Source organism: Calonectris borealis, chromosome 3, assembly GCF_964195595.1.
Source record: "Calonectris borealis chromosome 3, bCalBor7.hap1.2, whole genome shotgun sequence".
NCBI classification, from domain to species: Eukaryota; Metazoa; Chordata; class Aves; order Procellariiformes; family Procellariidae; genus Calonectris; species Calonectris borealis.
The window spans coordinates 97,115,228-97,131,813 of NC_134314.1; the positions used below are offsets into that span (position 1 = coordinate 97,115,228).

Genomic DNA, 16,586 nt, shown 5'->3' on the forward strand with positions numbered 1-16,586 from the left:
CACTACAGAATTCCCAGCAGGACAAGCTGATGCAGTCCAGATACATATACTTCCAAACCCTATTTTAACCAAGTCTGCACATGTAGTTTAAAAACAGATGTGTTTAAAAGAGTGCAAATCAAAGACTGATTTGCAAATTTACTGGGGCTGACAAGGTCAGCCAGCGTAGGTTAGTATTGGCATTGTTGCCAACTCTTGCAATTTTGCGTGAATTCTTCTGATATTTAGTATTCCCCATAAAACCCAGGCTGCTGGAACCAAGAGCTTTCATGAACTTCTGTAATTTTTAAAAGAAGTTTCCAAACCTTACTTATGTACAAAAAAAAATGACAATGAGACCCAAATACCTAATTCTAAAAGTAAAATGTCCAGAAAATTAATAAAAAGGAATTAAGACATTTATTTAAAAAAGGATTTAAAAGTTTAAAAACCAGCTTTGGGGTGCAGAGGTGCTAAATTTTTGAGGGTTTCCTATTTCCACTTCTCGATCTGTTTGGATATGAATAGCTTGCGAGGCCTCCTCTCTCTCTCTCTCTCTCTCTCTTTTCTTTCAGTGTGTCACATAAAATGTTGTCTGCAAGTAATCAACTTATAACCTACTTTTTCATGGAGCTAACTTCAGTTTCTTTGCAATATTAAGCTTTCTTTCTCGCTTTTCTAGTGGAGACAAGTGCTTTGAACTGAAAACGTGTTACAGTTGACCAGCTTTATTTACCTTCATAAAATCGTCTCAAACTCCTCTGCTGATAAAGAGTATCAGAGTTCACGATTTCCCATGCGTGTTACTATGAAATGCTGCTTTTCTGGCAAGGCTAACGCCGAGCCACCTAGTGCAGCTGAAAACACAAACCCAAGTCTCTCTTCTCCCTAAAGTTACAGACAGCTGATCACAGCTCCAGCAGACAACACGTTCGAACTTCTCCCCGTTCCCACAGCCTTCTTTCAAAGTATTATTTGCAGGGCTGACATCACCCGGGCCCAGCCGCCCCCACCGGCGGCTCTGCTCCTTCCCCCTGCCACTGCCGCAGCCAACTCCTCGCCTCGGTTCCCTCTGCCCAGGGCCGAGAGCTCCGCGCCGCCGCACCTGGCGCCGACCCCACTTCTCCTGTCCCGGCCTGGCGAGAGACGTGACACCCGCTTTCCTCGGCCCAGGGCAAGAGGGGTGGGGTGCATCCCGGCCCAGCCTGCCCCTGGGAGGCGCAGAGAGCCTCTGCTCTGCCCCGGGCACCGTGACGCCCTGCGCTCCCTTGACCTCGGGGCCCCTCCGTCCGGTGACGGCAGGAAACCGGCCCCGCGCCGGGGCCTGCCGGCCTGCGGGAGCCCCCCCGGGTACTAACCTGACCAGGTCGGTCATACAGGATCCCACAACCACCACCTCAGCGGCCATGGCGCCCGGGGACGGGGCAGCCCCAAACCCTGCAGCCCGGCCAAGGCGCTGCCCGGGCCTTGGACCCCGGACCCGACCTTCGCGCCAGGCCCCGCCGCCGCCGCGGCGGCTTCGCCTGTTGCCACGGGCGACGGGCGGGGGAGGTGGCGGCGGCCGGCCCGCAGGGGCCTTCGGCCGGGAGGGGTGCCCCTGGCGAACGCCTGCTGTCAAGGCCGCCCCCTCCCCTCCTTCCCCTCTCCACCGCCCCGCTCCGGCCGCGACGAAAGCGCAGCCCCACGCCTGTGCGGCGAGACACTCCACCCAGGCACTGCGGCGGCCGCCAATATCGAGGCCAGGGAAGACCCCTCCGGCCCAGAGAGCGGCGGCAGCGGGGGCGCGCACGCCGCGCGGCGGGGCGGGAGCGCGCACGCCGGGCGCGGGTGGACGGGACGGGCGCGTGGCCGCGGCCGTTGCTAAGCGGCTGTGTTCTGGCCGCCGTAGGTATGGCGGGGCCCGGGACGGGCCGGGGAGGGGCGGGCGGGCGGGAGCAGCGCCCCTGCCGGCCCCGGGGGAGCGGCGCGGCGGGCGGGCTGGCTGGCTGGCTGGTTTCTGCCCCGGCCCCCGCCCCCTCCGCCAGCCCCGGGGCGCTTGAGGTGAGGGGGGACCCGGCGCCGGAGGCTGCAGGCCCGGCTCGGGAGGAGCTGGCCAGGAGGCGGCGCGGGGGCCGGTGCGGCCCAGGGCGACGGCTGGCCTAAGCACCGCCCGGCGGTCGCCCGGCCCGCTCCCGGGCGCCGCCGCCGTGGCGGGGCGGGGCGGCACGCAGCGCCTCGGGTGACGGGCCCGCCGCCTTCGCACGGGGCGGCCCCGGCTCGTCGCGCCGGCACGTGGCCGAGAGAGCCTCGCTGAGGCGGGGGCGGTGAGGCGGCAGCCAGGGCCCGGCTGGGGAGGGAGCGGGGCTTGGCGGGGCACAGTCCGGTGTGCGTTTTCCCGTGCCACGGCTGAGGGGACGTGGGGGTTTACCCGCGGTTCTGCAGATCCACGTTGCCGATTGCGTTCTGGGCTGGCAGGCGGGGGAGTGTTGGGGCACGGTGGCAGGAGGTGGCGGTGGTCGTGGGTCCCCTCTTACCCCGCACTCAGGCACCCGTTACTGCCACTCTCAAAGTGAAAACCACAAAACCAGACTGTCGACAGCACAGCCGAGGGGGTTTAGACAGGAAAGGTTCCCTCGCACTTCAAGGCCTCCATCGCAATATTCACCGTTGCCTTCTTGCGGCTTCACTTAGTGCCCGTAACGTTATTACCGGTGGTCGAGGAACAGTGCCTCGCATCCAGACACTCTCCGGTGCCCGAAGCAGTGCCTGGGATTTTATGGTTACTGTGAAGCATATGTTACACTTGCTTGAAGTCATAATGATAGGCTGCTGAATCTAAAAGGATTCAACTATTAGTTTGTTTACTTCTTTCACGTTTTGTTTTGGGAGGGAAACAGTCTAGTGAATTTTGTTTTTGTTAATTCCCTTGAGTTTGTTTGTGTTCAGTTTCCAGTACTGTGGGAAAATTAAGCTGCGGAAAAATAGGTATATGACAACTGAGACTTACGAAAACAGTACTAATTGTGTTATAGTTTGTAAAGACCTTTGTTTACAAAATAAATCGGTGAGTTTAATTGACAGTGACCCTTTAAGCATTGTGTATCTGGTTTGTTATATAGAAAGTATTGTGGATCTTAAAGAAATGATGCAATAAAACCAGGAAAAATGCCTAACAGTCATTTACATCTTGTTTTGACAATATCTGCGTATTTTATTAACAAAAAGATAAGGAATCTCATCCTGCAGTTCATTTTGGAAGGTGCATCTGTTCAACTTTGATCACGACATGTATCTCTTATGTCTCACAATTCTACCCTCATAGCAGAGTCCCCTTAAAACGTGTCGTTATCAGAACCGATTCTGAGATCTTTGTGTATACCTTTAAGATTGCTAGAAGGATAGCTTGTTTTTCAGCATGTTTCTCATGGTTTAAGAAGTTCTTAACTTCATCAGTCCAGCTGCCCCTCTGCTTGAAACTACTTTGCAGCAGAGCTGGCAGACTGAAATATGTGCCCTGTTTTAGCCCCTCTTGTGCAAAGTATCATTTTAGTTTAAACTCATTTTTATTAGCTGTTCAATCTAAGCCATTGGACTTTGCGTTGAAATAGGTCAAGTATGGGCTTGTGTTCTCTTCTCTCAGTTCCTCTGGGGAAGAATAAGGGTGAGTAGGCAGTAATTTTTGGTAGAAACGTAACAAACAGGAGGTAGCATCTTAAATTGCTGTAGGTGTTTTCCAAGCAAACTTAAGTTGTTGCCCATTGTCAATTACGGCAAATCATATATGTCAAGAGAACATGTTGGTTGTTAGGACATGGATATTTAGTTTTCAGCTTCGTTGCTGCCATAAAATGTAAGAACAAGTATATTAAAGATAATTACTGTTTTTAGGAAGTCTTACTTTATTAGTCTTTTTGTTTGCCTTAAAGTGCCTGGCCTTTGCTTTATTCAGATACATTCCGAATAGCTAGGATGAATACTCTTTCTTGAACATTGCTTCATACTATTTCAGTGTGTGTGACTTTCATGAGAACAAAATGTGTAACTTTAACGTTGCTACCAGTTACAGGGAATTATCAGTTTGTAGAATATCCATTAGTTACCAACTAATGCTTGTAAACTGAGCGTTAGAAACAACAGAAAATTGCAACTATTGCCTTGAGTTGTTCACACTCTCTTTATAGAACACTTATTAATACAGCAGTCCATATGCAGCATTTTGCAAGGAGGTAAATACAGTATGTATTGGTGTTTTCCAATTAAATGGTTGTTTTTAAAAATATCTTCTAATGGTCAGATTTTAAGTGTGAGCTCTGCTGCCCTGCTTGTCAGTGTCCATATTTATGTTACCTTGAGTCATTTACGGCTTTCTTTTCTAAAACTGTGAAGTTCCGTTAATTTTCAGATGGAACTCTGTGCCTAAGAATATCATCGAATATGTTGTTAGCATTTTAAGAGGTTACTTACCCTTCTTTTCTCCCACTTCTCCTACCACAATCTGTTGTTGTCCACATTCTCTAGCCTTTTTGTGGTGCAGTGAGTTAAAATGTGTGCATGCTCAGTTTCTGCATTTCAGCTAAAAAGCAGCAGGTTCTTGAAGTGTGCTAACTTAGTGGCCTAACTGATTTAGCATAAGGTCATGCAATTGCAAGCACTTCTGAAAAAGCTGTGCTTAAAATGTGTGTGCAACAGCTTCCTGATCTGTTTTGTGAATGAAAATGAACCAGTGTGGTGATACCGTTGAAAGAAAAGCAGTGTTAGCCATTAAAAGGCATCGTGAAATGCTGTAAATAGCTACCTGATGAAGTAATGTAAAAGTAATACGGATTATGGTTACACTAGTGGTATTAGAAATGACAAATGAGAATACAGAGAGATAGTCAAACCCTTGGTCCCATTGCAATCAGTAATGTAAGTTCCATTGATTTCAGTGGAAGCAGAACAAATACGGCTTGTCAATTATAGACTCCTAATGGAAATGCTCAGAAGAAGGGCTAGGCTGTGAAGTGTCAGAATGGCCCTCAATTTTATTTCTCTTCCTCGTAGGGGTAGGCTCTTAATTAAAGGAGCCTAGGACATAGGCTTATGTCCTTAGGACATAAGTCTGTTTTTATGTTGACATTGAATAAACGGGTTTCATTGAATGTTGCAGAGGTAGGAGGAAAAAAATTACCTGTGTTTATTTTTTCTTTATAAACCTGTACACACTTCAGTTACTCTACATTCCTGATCGTTTGCGTGCTTAGCTTTTTTCCTTTGATGGTTGCAGAGTGCATGTGAATTTACATCAAATAAGTAGGATTTTTTTTTATATTTTCTCCCCCCCCCCCCATCCCCCTGCCCCATCCCTGTGCAGTTCAAGACAAAAGGAAAGAGGAACATACTAAAATGTCACCTGAAGTTGCCTTGAACAGAATTTCTCCAGCGCTCTCACCCTTCATTTCCAGTGTGGTCAGAAATGGAAAAGTAGGACTGGATGCTACTAATTGTTTACGGATTACAGACTTGAAATCTGGGTAAGTGAGTTCCATATCCGAAAAGAATACCCAACCCCTCACAGTTAAGATGTCTTTTCAGGACTAAATTTTACTAGGTCTGTGTGTATTTAAGCACTTCCAATATATCTGGAGCTTACATACTAGCTAGATTATTTTTTGTCTTACTACCGTTTTGTAGTTTGGGAAACTTAATTTGTCATTTTGTTGGCAATAATAATCTTGTTAAAACACTTTCATTGCTGCCACTTGATAGTGCTGTTTTTCAGCAGTGAGATAGTTATAAACACTTCTTCCTCTTGTTTATCGCTTGCTTACTGGATCTTTTCTGTAAATTAAAAACTTGAAGATAAATTTGTGTGACCTTACCTGTAGTCATGCATATGCTAAATATGAAAAAAAATTAACTTTTCCTCTATCTGACTTCCCTTAAGATCAGTACGTCAAGTGGCTGTAGGGCCAAGCATTTGAAATAGGCCAAGCTACTCCTTTTATTTTTAATTCCAGAAGGGTTCATGATGGTTTTCAGTTAGTAATAAAGTTTGGGATCCACATGTCCAAAGGGACTCTGGTGTGTAACCTCTGTGAATAATACATGGGGGAAGTGAAATGCTAAAAGTAGAGTTTACTTTAGGCATTGTGCAGAGAGGGGGGATTCCCAAGGTGGCTGATAAAGGAATACTTAAGATGAGACATGTCAGAAATTGCTTTATTCTTTTTAGAGTTGGGCATCTAACGGCATCCCCGATTCGGTATTTATTTGACACGGAGTTCAGAGCCTGAAACTACTTTAGCTTAAGGTGTCTAAATCACTACTTTTGTACAAACTACTGCTTTGTGTATAATTTTAAATGATAGCGTAAGCCAATAGGTCTTGAGAACCATCATAAACCACTGTTGTTTAAAATTTAGTTCTGCTGAAAACTTTGTTTAATATGCTTCTGTAGGCTGCTTTATTATGGTTTCATGGGGAGTTTGGGAGGTACTTTTCTGGTAGTTACAATGCCTTTTCAGGAAGGAGGTGTGAATTCTAGGGTTAGTTTGAAAGAAACCATTCCCTCCCTGTAAGGTGCTATGACAGAGTACAGATTTACTTGGAGGTCCAAGAAGCTATGATTTTGTTATCAGTATTGTCTGCTTGGCACTTAGGCTTGCAAGTTGTGAGACAAGCTAAGCAGTTATGCATCTGCTGCTATTACTTCATGCTAGACCTTGCTTTCTCTTGAACTAGTCTTCTAGGAAGGCTGAGATGGGAGCTATCTTACATTTCTCCTATTGAATCTGAGAGAAGGCAATACGAAAAAAGGCAGAATACACAACTGTAGTCTGGTCATGAAGGTATCAGCTTGTCGGGAGGTAGATGAGGGTTTTGCTCTCTGCCCACTGAATGCTTATGCTTCATGCCTTTAAAGTGATAGATTAAAATAATATAAAGTAATGTTTTCTAGCTGACTCTTTTCAGAGGTATTTTTTATAAGCATCTAAAGTTTTCGGCCAGTGATCTTACCAAGAAGATCTTGAATTTGCTTTGAGAAATCCTGAATGTCTTCCAAGAGTTTATTCTTTAAAAAACTAAAAAATGCCCCCAACAGCACCTGTCTCCCAAACCCAGTGATTCAAATTGTGTAGTAACTGTGTTGGACATGGAGTCTACACACAAGTACAGCCCCTGACAGAGGTTGTCCCATATCTTGCTTAAAGGTACAGGCTCAGCTATCTGCAAGTGCTAGCAATATTTTTTTTTTCTTGTTCTGGAACATAGAATGAACCTCATTCTCTATGTTGAGACTTTTTTTATGGCTTGAGGTTATTATGAGCTGGAGTTGGGATAATCAAGATTCTGCATTTAGCTAAGAATTATTTTTTAAGTGTTTTTTTTTTTTATACAAATAAGTTTCTTAAAAGCATTACTCTAAACAGGATTTATTAGCAATTGCTTGAAATTTCTTTGAAATGTAAATTTCATACATGTGAATTTTTAGGAAGGATTTTTGTTGTTTGTTACAAATAAATCATTGTTAGCTTATTTATAATAGAAAGTTTCAAATTTACGCATCAGTGTGGAAATACGAAGTTCCTTGTGATTTAGTGCTCTATGATGTTGCTGAACAGGTAAACAGTGTAAAATTACTTAACATAAGATGGGTGCATCGCAATTACAGAGAAGTCCCTTCCATAACTCAAGTTCTAGTTCAGTGGTCTTTAACCTTTCATGTAGGAGCCTTTGGGACTCCACAGACTGTTTTTGAGAGGCGCATGTCAGTTGATTAATAACAAAATCCCCAACCCACCGTATTGACAGTAGATTGAAATTTGTTGCTGGATACTGCCTCTAAAGGAAAACTTTGTAGGGCTCTGAGAGTCCAAAAATGGGTTGAAAACCATTGGTCTACTCTCCTCCCCTATCCTCACATCACGAGTTTATTCAAACCCCTGTATACTTTCACTTTTTTTAAGCTTTTTTAAAAAGAAAATTGACAATGCAGAGGAAATAGCAGGCAGAGACAAATGTAGGTGATATCCGCATGAAGAAACAAAAGTATAAGGACATAGAGGTTGGACGTAAACAGGAGGAAAACGAGGAGAAGAGTTGTTAGAGTAATGGGGTTCAGGTCATTAATTGCAAAACTCCTTTCAGTTTTAATGGGGCTGAATCAGGCTTTAAACTTAAAAAGTGGAACAGGAACGTGAGGAAGAGGTAGATTAAATGTTTGAAGTTAAATAAAAAACAGTTCTTGATCTCAAATGAATATGACCATTTATAAGTACTATCAGTTCAGAAACTTTGCTTTTGGGTAGTGGTTGTACATTTACGGACACATGAAAGGGGCTGTAAACACACCTCTTCCATAGCCTAGCTTGAGTTTATTACAGAACATGCAAATATGTTATGCTTTAATTGGTGTGTTGTGTGGAAGATTTTTAAGAATAAAATAAACACAATTTTACTATAACCTTTAAGATGTTAAAATACTTAAGGTAATCATCTCAATAGCTATTAACTTTGAAAACAGAAGCATCTGGAAGCTTCTGGATCAAGGGAAGGAGCTGCATGGCTGCTCCACTGTCATGTACCATGCTGTTACTCTGATAGAAAATTAGGGGTTACTGTAGTTACTCCGCTTCCCTGACGAACCAGTGCTTTACAGTGTGTAACAAAACAAAATGTTCAAACTGGAGATCCATCCATTCTCATTTCTTAGGTTTTAGAAACTGGAGCTGTGGTTAACAGGGAATAATGGTAACATATGAATACAGTAATATATCCAAGGCCTTACCCATTCAGAGCCTTGATTTTGACATTCTCAACTCAAAAGTTGAAGGAATTTCCCTTTTATTTCACCAGTGCAAGATCAAGTTCCAGATTTCTAGCCTATCATGTCAGTTGATTTTGATTTGTAAATGGCAAACGTATTAAGCCTTTAATTACTTGAAAAATCAATCCATATGTCAGATGGTTTTAGTAAGGAACTTACTTTGCACTTGTTCTAACTTACTGCTAAGATTGACTACTTAGTTTTGTTGTGTTTTATAAACTGCATTAAAGAGCTGATGTTAGATTAAAATTATGAAGTAGGCTGATATGTTAATTTGCTTTGCTTGCAAGTGTGGGAGGGAAATATGTCATAGTAAGGAAATCTATTGTTTTGCAGTCTTTGAGTATGTAAATGTTTTATAATAATATGTTACAGTTCCATAATGTCTGTGTGTTTTACAAACTTATTAGACAGTACCAGTCTCATCAGACACTTACATACATTGACATCTATGGGTAGGACCTTCAGGATCAAGTCTTATTTATAGGAGTTATATGGCCGCTGCTGATGCAGAGTGAGTAAGGGTATGGAAGTACCCCTGAACTGAGCTTAGCAATATGGATGACAGGAAAGAAGGAAACTCTTCAATAGAAATAGTAATAAAAAGTTAGGTGGCCGAGTCTGCAGAGCTGCTACCTTCTTTCTTGTAAAAAGGGTGCCACAGTGAACAAAAACAGAACCTGAGTGTTAGGTCACATGTGAAGTATAGCACCTTTAGCACCATTGATTCTGATGATAAGAAAACCCTGGCAAGCGTCTCTATTGTATTAATAAAAGACATTCTTTTTGATGACAGAGTGGATCAAAGCATTTTAACTCTTGCATAGGATATTACCTCGTTCTAGACCCAAAGAAAATACTGCTGCCAGTTAAGTCAATGCCATATGTTGTATCATTCAGTTAATGTCCAGTGGTGTCTCTTTGAAATAATGACCCATCTTAATTAGATATTCATAACCATACTACTCATAACCAACTGAATTGTGGCTAAGGCATTTTTCTTCACGTTTATACATATAACCATGGGAAAGGTGTTGTATAGGGAAAAGTGATTATTAGGTAGATTTAGAAATAGAGGATATTTTCCTATGTGAAGAGTGTTTAATTATTGTATAATGTAGAATCCAATTATTTAAGAGGCTGCTGCTTTTCCTGTGGTGTGTTACAGTAGTGAAAAACGTATCTGTGGTGGTCATTGCCTTTGAGAACTCTTTTTTTCCCTACAGCTGTTCATCAGGGCCCATGCTCAAGCTTCAAATTATGCTGCAAGCCTGTTCTTACTCAACAAACTTTATTTTGTTTTTTAAATTACTTTGATGTGTTGCACCAGGCAGAATTTCAAAATGAATACAGTGATTTAAAGCTGCATATATTAAGATTCTATTTTTTTTTTAGATATCCACTCATAACAAAATTTTAAATTTCATACTTGTTTGGTTATACTATTCCATATTTATGAGGAGATTAATTATGGAATTTTTGTGTAACTGGTTTGTAAACCATGTTGGTATTTTGTTCTTTGCACCTGTCTGATTTGCTATTGATTTCTGCCTCTTTGCTTGATACTAATGTTTACAATTAGTTACATTCCTGAAAGAAACCTATATAAAGAGTGGTCAAAAGAATGTAGTACTATCTGGAGTAGATTTTAATGTACTAATTTACTATCAACCTGTAATAAGATATTTATAACTTTATTGCCCTGCTTCCCAGTGAGCAGTGATGATTTACTTTTTTGTGTTATCAAGTAGACTGCAATATGCTTTGGTATTTCCTTTTCTTTTGGGCATTTCCCTTTTTAAAGTAAATACGCATTTTACGTGAGTGTTTCATGAAATAATGTTGTTTTTTAACTGTGAAATACTATTACAATACTGTAGCAGTTATTTAAAGCTTTTGCTTGATCTTTTGCTTTTGATTAATTTAAATGGAAAGATTCTACTTCAGTTACTTGAGGAAAGTTCACATTCCATCCTTCACATTTGTATCTATAGGTAGGTTTTTAACATGTATTTTCTTTATGTATGAAGTTTGAGTCTCACTCTTCTGAACACTATTACTATGAAAAGCAGTTTTAAAAATAATTATGTTCTGAGGAAAATGTATACTTGAAAGGATGTGGCCATTTCTAGGAGAGGTATGGTCTTACGAATCCTTTACAGTTATATTGGATAAGTCATAAACTATTACTTTTGCAAAGAGTAGGTCATTTCATTCCAGTTTTTGATAACAAATATACTTCTTCACTACAAAGAATCGTATTATTAGTAGCTTGTTGTCACTCAAGCAAAATTTAACAGGCTGAAGCTCTGATGGGACAATGCAAGAGAGTTGTTGCTGTGGAGCAGCACTTGGAACTTCAAACAGCAATTTTTCTGTGCTGGTCCAAAAAGACTGACTGTCTCCAAGATTGTGCTCTCCTGCGTTTGTTTCCGAATGTTGAAAAAACAAAGCAAAATGTCTGTCTGATAAAGATCTAAGTGTAGTGAATACATTCGGTAATGGTTTTGTAAATATTCTCCACAAAGTTTGGCTTTTTTTTTTACACCAATTTAAAAAAGGATGCTTGAAGTTGTTCAGGAAGAAAGTGTGTTTGTCAGTTTCAAGTGCTATGAATAAAGAAAGGATTTTAAAAGGTAAAGGTAGTATTAGATAATTGCGGTAACTTGGGCTCTAGTTTGAAAGACTACATACATTTTCCTAAGATTTGTTCAGTTTAGATACTGCACAGTATGTCTTTTCTGGTATTTTGAGACTGGGACAGTGAGTGACTTCCTCTTGTCTGACCTTGAAAAAACCGAATGTAATGTCTACAAGTTTTATGCTTTAATAAAAATGAAAGAAACTATTTGATACAGGTGCCAACTGTTTCTTTTCTAATTTGTTTAAAGAGAGCTTCACATGATGTAGTACTAATATATGTGCCAAATACAGTTGGAAAGACATACCTTAGCAAGGTATTTAAATGTATGTTTTGGCTATCTGTAGCTTGGTAACTCATTGAACACTCCTTGAAAGCCAGGGCTTATGTTAATATATTGTAGGTCTCTGTCCAGGACTTCCTGCCATTGTAACACGTCTGTCTTATTTCTTTGCATTGTGCATCACTGCAGGAGAAAAAATTCCTAAGACACTATTTTTTGTTTTAAAGATAGCTGAAAATCTAATAATCAGGTACCTGGTCCAATTTCTCCCCCTTTTCCAAACCCTTGCATCACACAGATGCAACATTTGTTTAATGTAAGCTGGACAGATCTCTAGCATACCATGGATCTTGGATGCACATTACCTTTCACCAGAAGCTGAGAACAACTGCCTTTTAATTTTTTTATTCTTCTGCTGAGTAGAGAGGAATATATTCCTGGATAGCTGGTCAGTAAATTCTTCCAGCCTTACGTATGCAATTACACTTCATGTATGCCTGACTCTCTCGTGTGCATATACACATACATGGCATAACATTAAATAGCTAATGTATGCTTGTAATGAAGCTGAAGCGAAAGATTATGATTTTTTATTCTAGCCTGTTTGTTGCAATCATTGTCTGATGAGTTTAGGGGCTTTAAAAGCATAGGGGATGATCAAAGGCTCGATCTTGACAGACCGGTATGCAACAGTGTTGAAGATCTGATTCTGCCACATTTATATTGCAGCGAACAGAATTCAATGGGAATACTTCTGTAAACTACTTCTGTGAGTCAGTGATAATAAAGGAAACAAACCATTGATTTTTGAAAACAGAATCTGTATGCTATTTTCTAACTACACAGTCATTCTCTAACAGTGTCAGAAATCAAAAACTGAACAGGCCTTTTCTTAACGTATGGATCACTATGTAAGCCTGCGTAAAAATTTTCAAAGGGAAGTTTCATTGTCATAAGAGTCTCTTTTGTTGGCACTTAGGCTGACATCTCTCTATTGCTGCCCTTTTAAATGCCCCTTATAAATGCTTTGGGATCTTTTGCACCATTAGTCATGGTGCTTTTTCTTCTGACCGATGAGAAATGAATTTTTCTGACCATTCGGGTAACTCTGTCTAGCACTGAATTTGCAGTGTAGGTTTAATATCTCAAATTCAACTGGAAACAGAATAACCACACCAGTACAGTGCTATGCCTGAGCTATTTTAATCTGTTTCTTGATATACTTAGCTTAGGCATTTACTTGGCACTGCACTGCACAGTGTAGACATACCTTGAAGCAGCTATTATCTAACTGGAAGCGGGCATTTAGAGCTGTATATATAAGTGAACAGAGTTTTGTTTGCTCTTGAAATTGATATTTTTATTGAAGATACTGAATTCAATCCTTGAGCTAAAGGTAAACCTCCTAAGTAATCCATAGAAAAGTAAAAGTTGATAAAAGGGAACATACTTATTTTGTCTTTCCTGAGAGAAGGGAATTGGTATGTCTGAGGCAAACCACTCTGAAGTGTAGGCCACAGGTTCTTTTCTTTGTAATCTGTGGTATATGGCGGAAAGAATAAAATTAGACCACTAGGACTGAGGTTTTTTATTATTGTAAGATAAAAGAATCCAAATGAAATTGAGTTAATTAAAGGAAATTGCAGAATTCCATTATGGAGAAGAGGCAAAAAAAGCCAGATATAAAAACCTTGAAAATTATATTTTCCTAAAAAACCCCAGATTCCTATGCATCACTGAAATAATATTTTTAAACCAAAACGTGACAGAGCACCTGTTGCTCTGCTTTGGGTGGTCAGTTCCTTGTTCAATAGAAAAACTTGTTTTGATTATTCTTGTTTATAATTAGGGTTACCAGTGACCTTTCAAAATGTCTCCCAGTTTACATTATTTCTTTCTCTGTTTTCTACCTCTTCTTCTTCTAGAATGTGGGTTTCAATCTCTTGAGTAAAAGTTGGTTTACAATTTATTGTGCACTTCAGCCATGGATTTTTTTTTTTTTCATTGGGGGAAATAGTACAATGTTTCATGTTCTTTGTTAAGAATTCTTCTGTAATGAGAATTTTTTGAACTAATAGATAGTTGACTATCTGTCCTGTTTTTCAGGCTGCCATAAATCTTAGTCATAAGCCTTAACTTAAATGCTATAAAAGGATATGATTTCAGGCCAACTGCAAACCATTTACAGGCAATGAAGACAGTTAGAAGAAATAATTTCCTCGGAGATTTCAAGTGGTGTAATATCTTCCATGTGACTTTTGATGTTTTAGTTTTAACCTGTTGCACATAGGCAAAATTCAGTTTTATAAGATAGATGCAGGAAGGAGGAGAACTTGAGGGTGTAAATGGGGTGTTGGAAGTGGCATAAAGACAGATCAAGGCATTTGTGATGGACTGGGGATGCAAAGTTACAGGAACTTTGGGTAGACCGGGCTCTCTTTTCACTGGGATCAAAGGTGACTCTGCTCATAAGTAGTCTCATCCTTGCAGGAGGTCCTACTTGTTCTTCTGTGCCTGTGAGTCTGATAAGGGATGAGCCAGGTCTAGCTCCTACTGTGGTGCTGGGAGCACACAGTGAACTGGGTTATAAGGGCAAGAACAAGTATTTACAGGGGAGAAGAGGATTTTTTAACTGTCACCAAGAAGAGGGTACATGGAACTGCTTTCTTTAGGTATAGTTAGATGTGACCATGGAGAGAGTGATGACTAATTTTATGCTTTATGGTGTAGCCTTGAAAATAGTATGAGCACAATTGAGGTGGCTGTGAACTGTGGTAATTAATATGAGAACAGAAGTTAGAGAAAGACAAGGAGAGGTGAGAGATTCTTGAGCCAGGCTTCTTGGAGACTGTAACATGCACCTACATGGGGCTTGTTTTCCGCAGGTGCGGTTCCACAGGGTGATCTGTTGTAATTTTGTATATGATTAGGATTTTCCTGTCTTTTTAGTCTATTGCATATCTTTAATGTAATTAATCTAAAATAATCCTAGAAATAGGAGAACTACTGGTATTTTAATTCAGGTATTATTTTTTCATAGGCTTTCTGCTGTGTCTCCAGTTCAGTAGTATTTTATATGAATACACAATTTGAAGTTACCCTTTTGAATATACGTGCAACTGAAACCTATGGAGTTATATTCAAAATGTGGTGATCCTTGCTTGGTCTAACTTCCATATCCAAAGAACCGAATTCATGGTCGTTGTATTAGCATAAATTTCTTCTGAGAGTTTATAAAATTAGGAAATCAAATAATAAGAGATCCATGACCAGAAAGCTCTAAAAATCTGCACTTAGAAGAAAACTTTAAAAGACAATGTGAAAAGACATAGGATCACTGGACCCCTCCTAATATCATTTAGTTAGTTTGTTAAAGGGGGAAAATACATAAACATGGACTATGCTTTTAGTCCTTATGTTTTTTCCCTGATACCAATTCATTGCATTTTCCAATAAACTAAACAGTTCTATGGTGTGAAATAAATTACTTAGAAAATAAGTTGGGAGTCTTTATGACTACTACAGGCGGTATTGGGAGCAATGCTAAATGACTTATTAAAACTTATAATAGCTTAGCTTTTGTGACTTTCTGTATGAATATGCTCTTTCTGTGAACACCGAGAGGATCTGAAACTCCAGGTGGTAGGCTGTAATTTCATACTTGGCGAAGAATGGTTCTCTTTTAGAGTAATCTAAAAGTAAAAATGTTCCTTGTCTGGTTTTTTTTTTCTTTCTTCAGAAATTGAATTCACATTAGTGAACAGTAGAACATGAGAGATTATTAGGTTCTAACTCATTACAAAGTAATACATAATCAAATGGCAGTTGAGAAAATATGAAACAGGACTTTGAATCTGACAACAGGGAAAGGAGATGAAGTAAATCCAAAGGATGCATCTGCCACTCCCTCATACTCTCTCTAAAACTTTGCTTATGAGTTCCAAGGATTTGGGGTACAGCAGGTCTTACAGTATAATGAAGTAGTGCCTTTTCCTTGCCTGAATGTGTGACAGAAAGTTAGTTTATGATACTGTGAATTCACTAGTTTGTTTACCAAAACAAAGTCTACCAGAGCATGCATTACGAGTGTAATCCCATTGCAATTTACTTGGTTTCTGTTCATTTTTCAATCACTCCTTCATTAAAATTTCTACTTTCTGTTTCTGTTTTATTCTTTTGGGGAGTATTTACACCATGTGTGGTTTTTAAAGGGAGTTACAGGCAACTACCTGTATGTATAAAAGATCTTGCTTACAAAGGTAATCAGTTTGATTATAAAAGATGTTTCTAAAGTATCTAAAAGATGTTTTGTTGAAAACTTTCCTTTGTCAGTTGCTAATTATTTTTCTTAATTTGTATCATTAGTGCCTTGAGACCAAATAATAATGAGCTCCCAGCCTAAACTGTAGGGATTTTACAAATAGGAACTTTTGAGGTAGTCCGTTCTTCAGAGCTGTTTTTTCAAGTACGCTTGCAAGTATATTAGATGGGGTACTGGTTATCAGCTCTGTCTTCATATTCCTTTTTGTGGTGGCCTTTTCCAACCCATCCTACTATTGTGACTGGCAAAGAGCAGTTCTAAAGTTAGCCTTCACTAGGCTAAATGAACAGGGAGTTTGTGATGCTAAAAAAAAATCACAATCATGGGGCTTGTATGTGCTTTCATTTAATGTAGAAGTTCTCTGAGACGATTTCAAAATGTATATATATGTGTGCTTCCTCTGTTTCCCTCATAGAGGCTGGGCTGAATGTCTGCTTCCAGCAGAGGCAGCCGTACTTTGGGAGATTGCAGGACACCTGCCACAAGATTGGGGCAGATGTGAAGGAGATTTGCAGTTCTAGAAACAGACCCAGAGCTCTCCCCGCCTGCAACATCGGTTTTGGCAAACTCTCAC

At 40.4% G+C, this 16,586-nt stretch overlaps 2 protein-coding genes across 2 annotated transcripts in view; one reads left to right on the forward strand and one right to left on the reverse strand.

Moving 5' to 3' along the window:
- RBKS (ribokinase) overlaps positions 1 to 1,720 on the reverse strand; it is a 70,511-nt gene extending 68,791 nt beyond the window's left edge. The window contains exon 1 of the mRNA XM_075146832.1: positions 1,338 to 1,720. Coding sequence (XP_075002933.1) covers positions 1,338 to 1,387 — 50 coding nt within the window. The 5' untranslated portion in view covers positions 1,388 to 1,720. The remainder of the gene's footprint in view (positions 1 to 1,337) is intronic.
- A 53-nt stretch (positions 1,721 to 1,773) lies between these two features.
- BABAM2 (BRISC and BRCA1 A complex member 2) overlaps positions 1,774 to 16,586 on the forward strand; it is a 182,325-nt gene continuing 167,512 nt past the window's right edge. The window contains exons 1-2 of the mRNA XM_075146831.1: positions 1,774 to 1,867; positions 5,312 to 5,471. Of these exons, the coding sequence (XP_075002932.1) occupies positions 5,344 to 5,471 (128 nt within the window). The 5' untranslated portion in view covers positions 1,774 to 1,867; positions 5,312 to 5,343. The remainder of the gene's footprint in view (positions 1,868 to 5,311; positions 5,472 to 16,586) is intronic.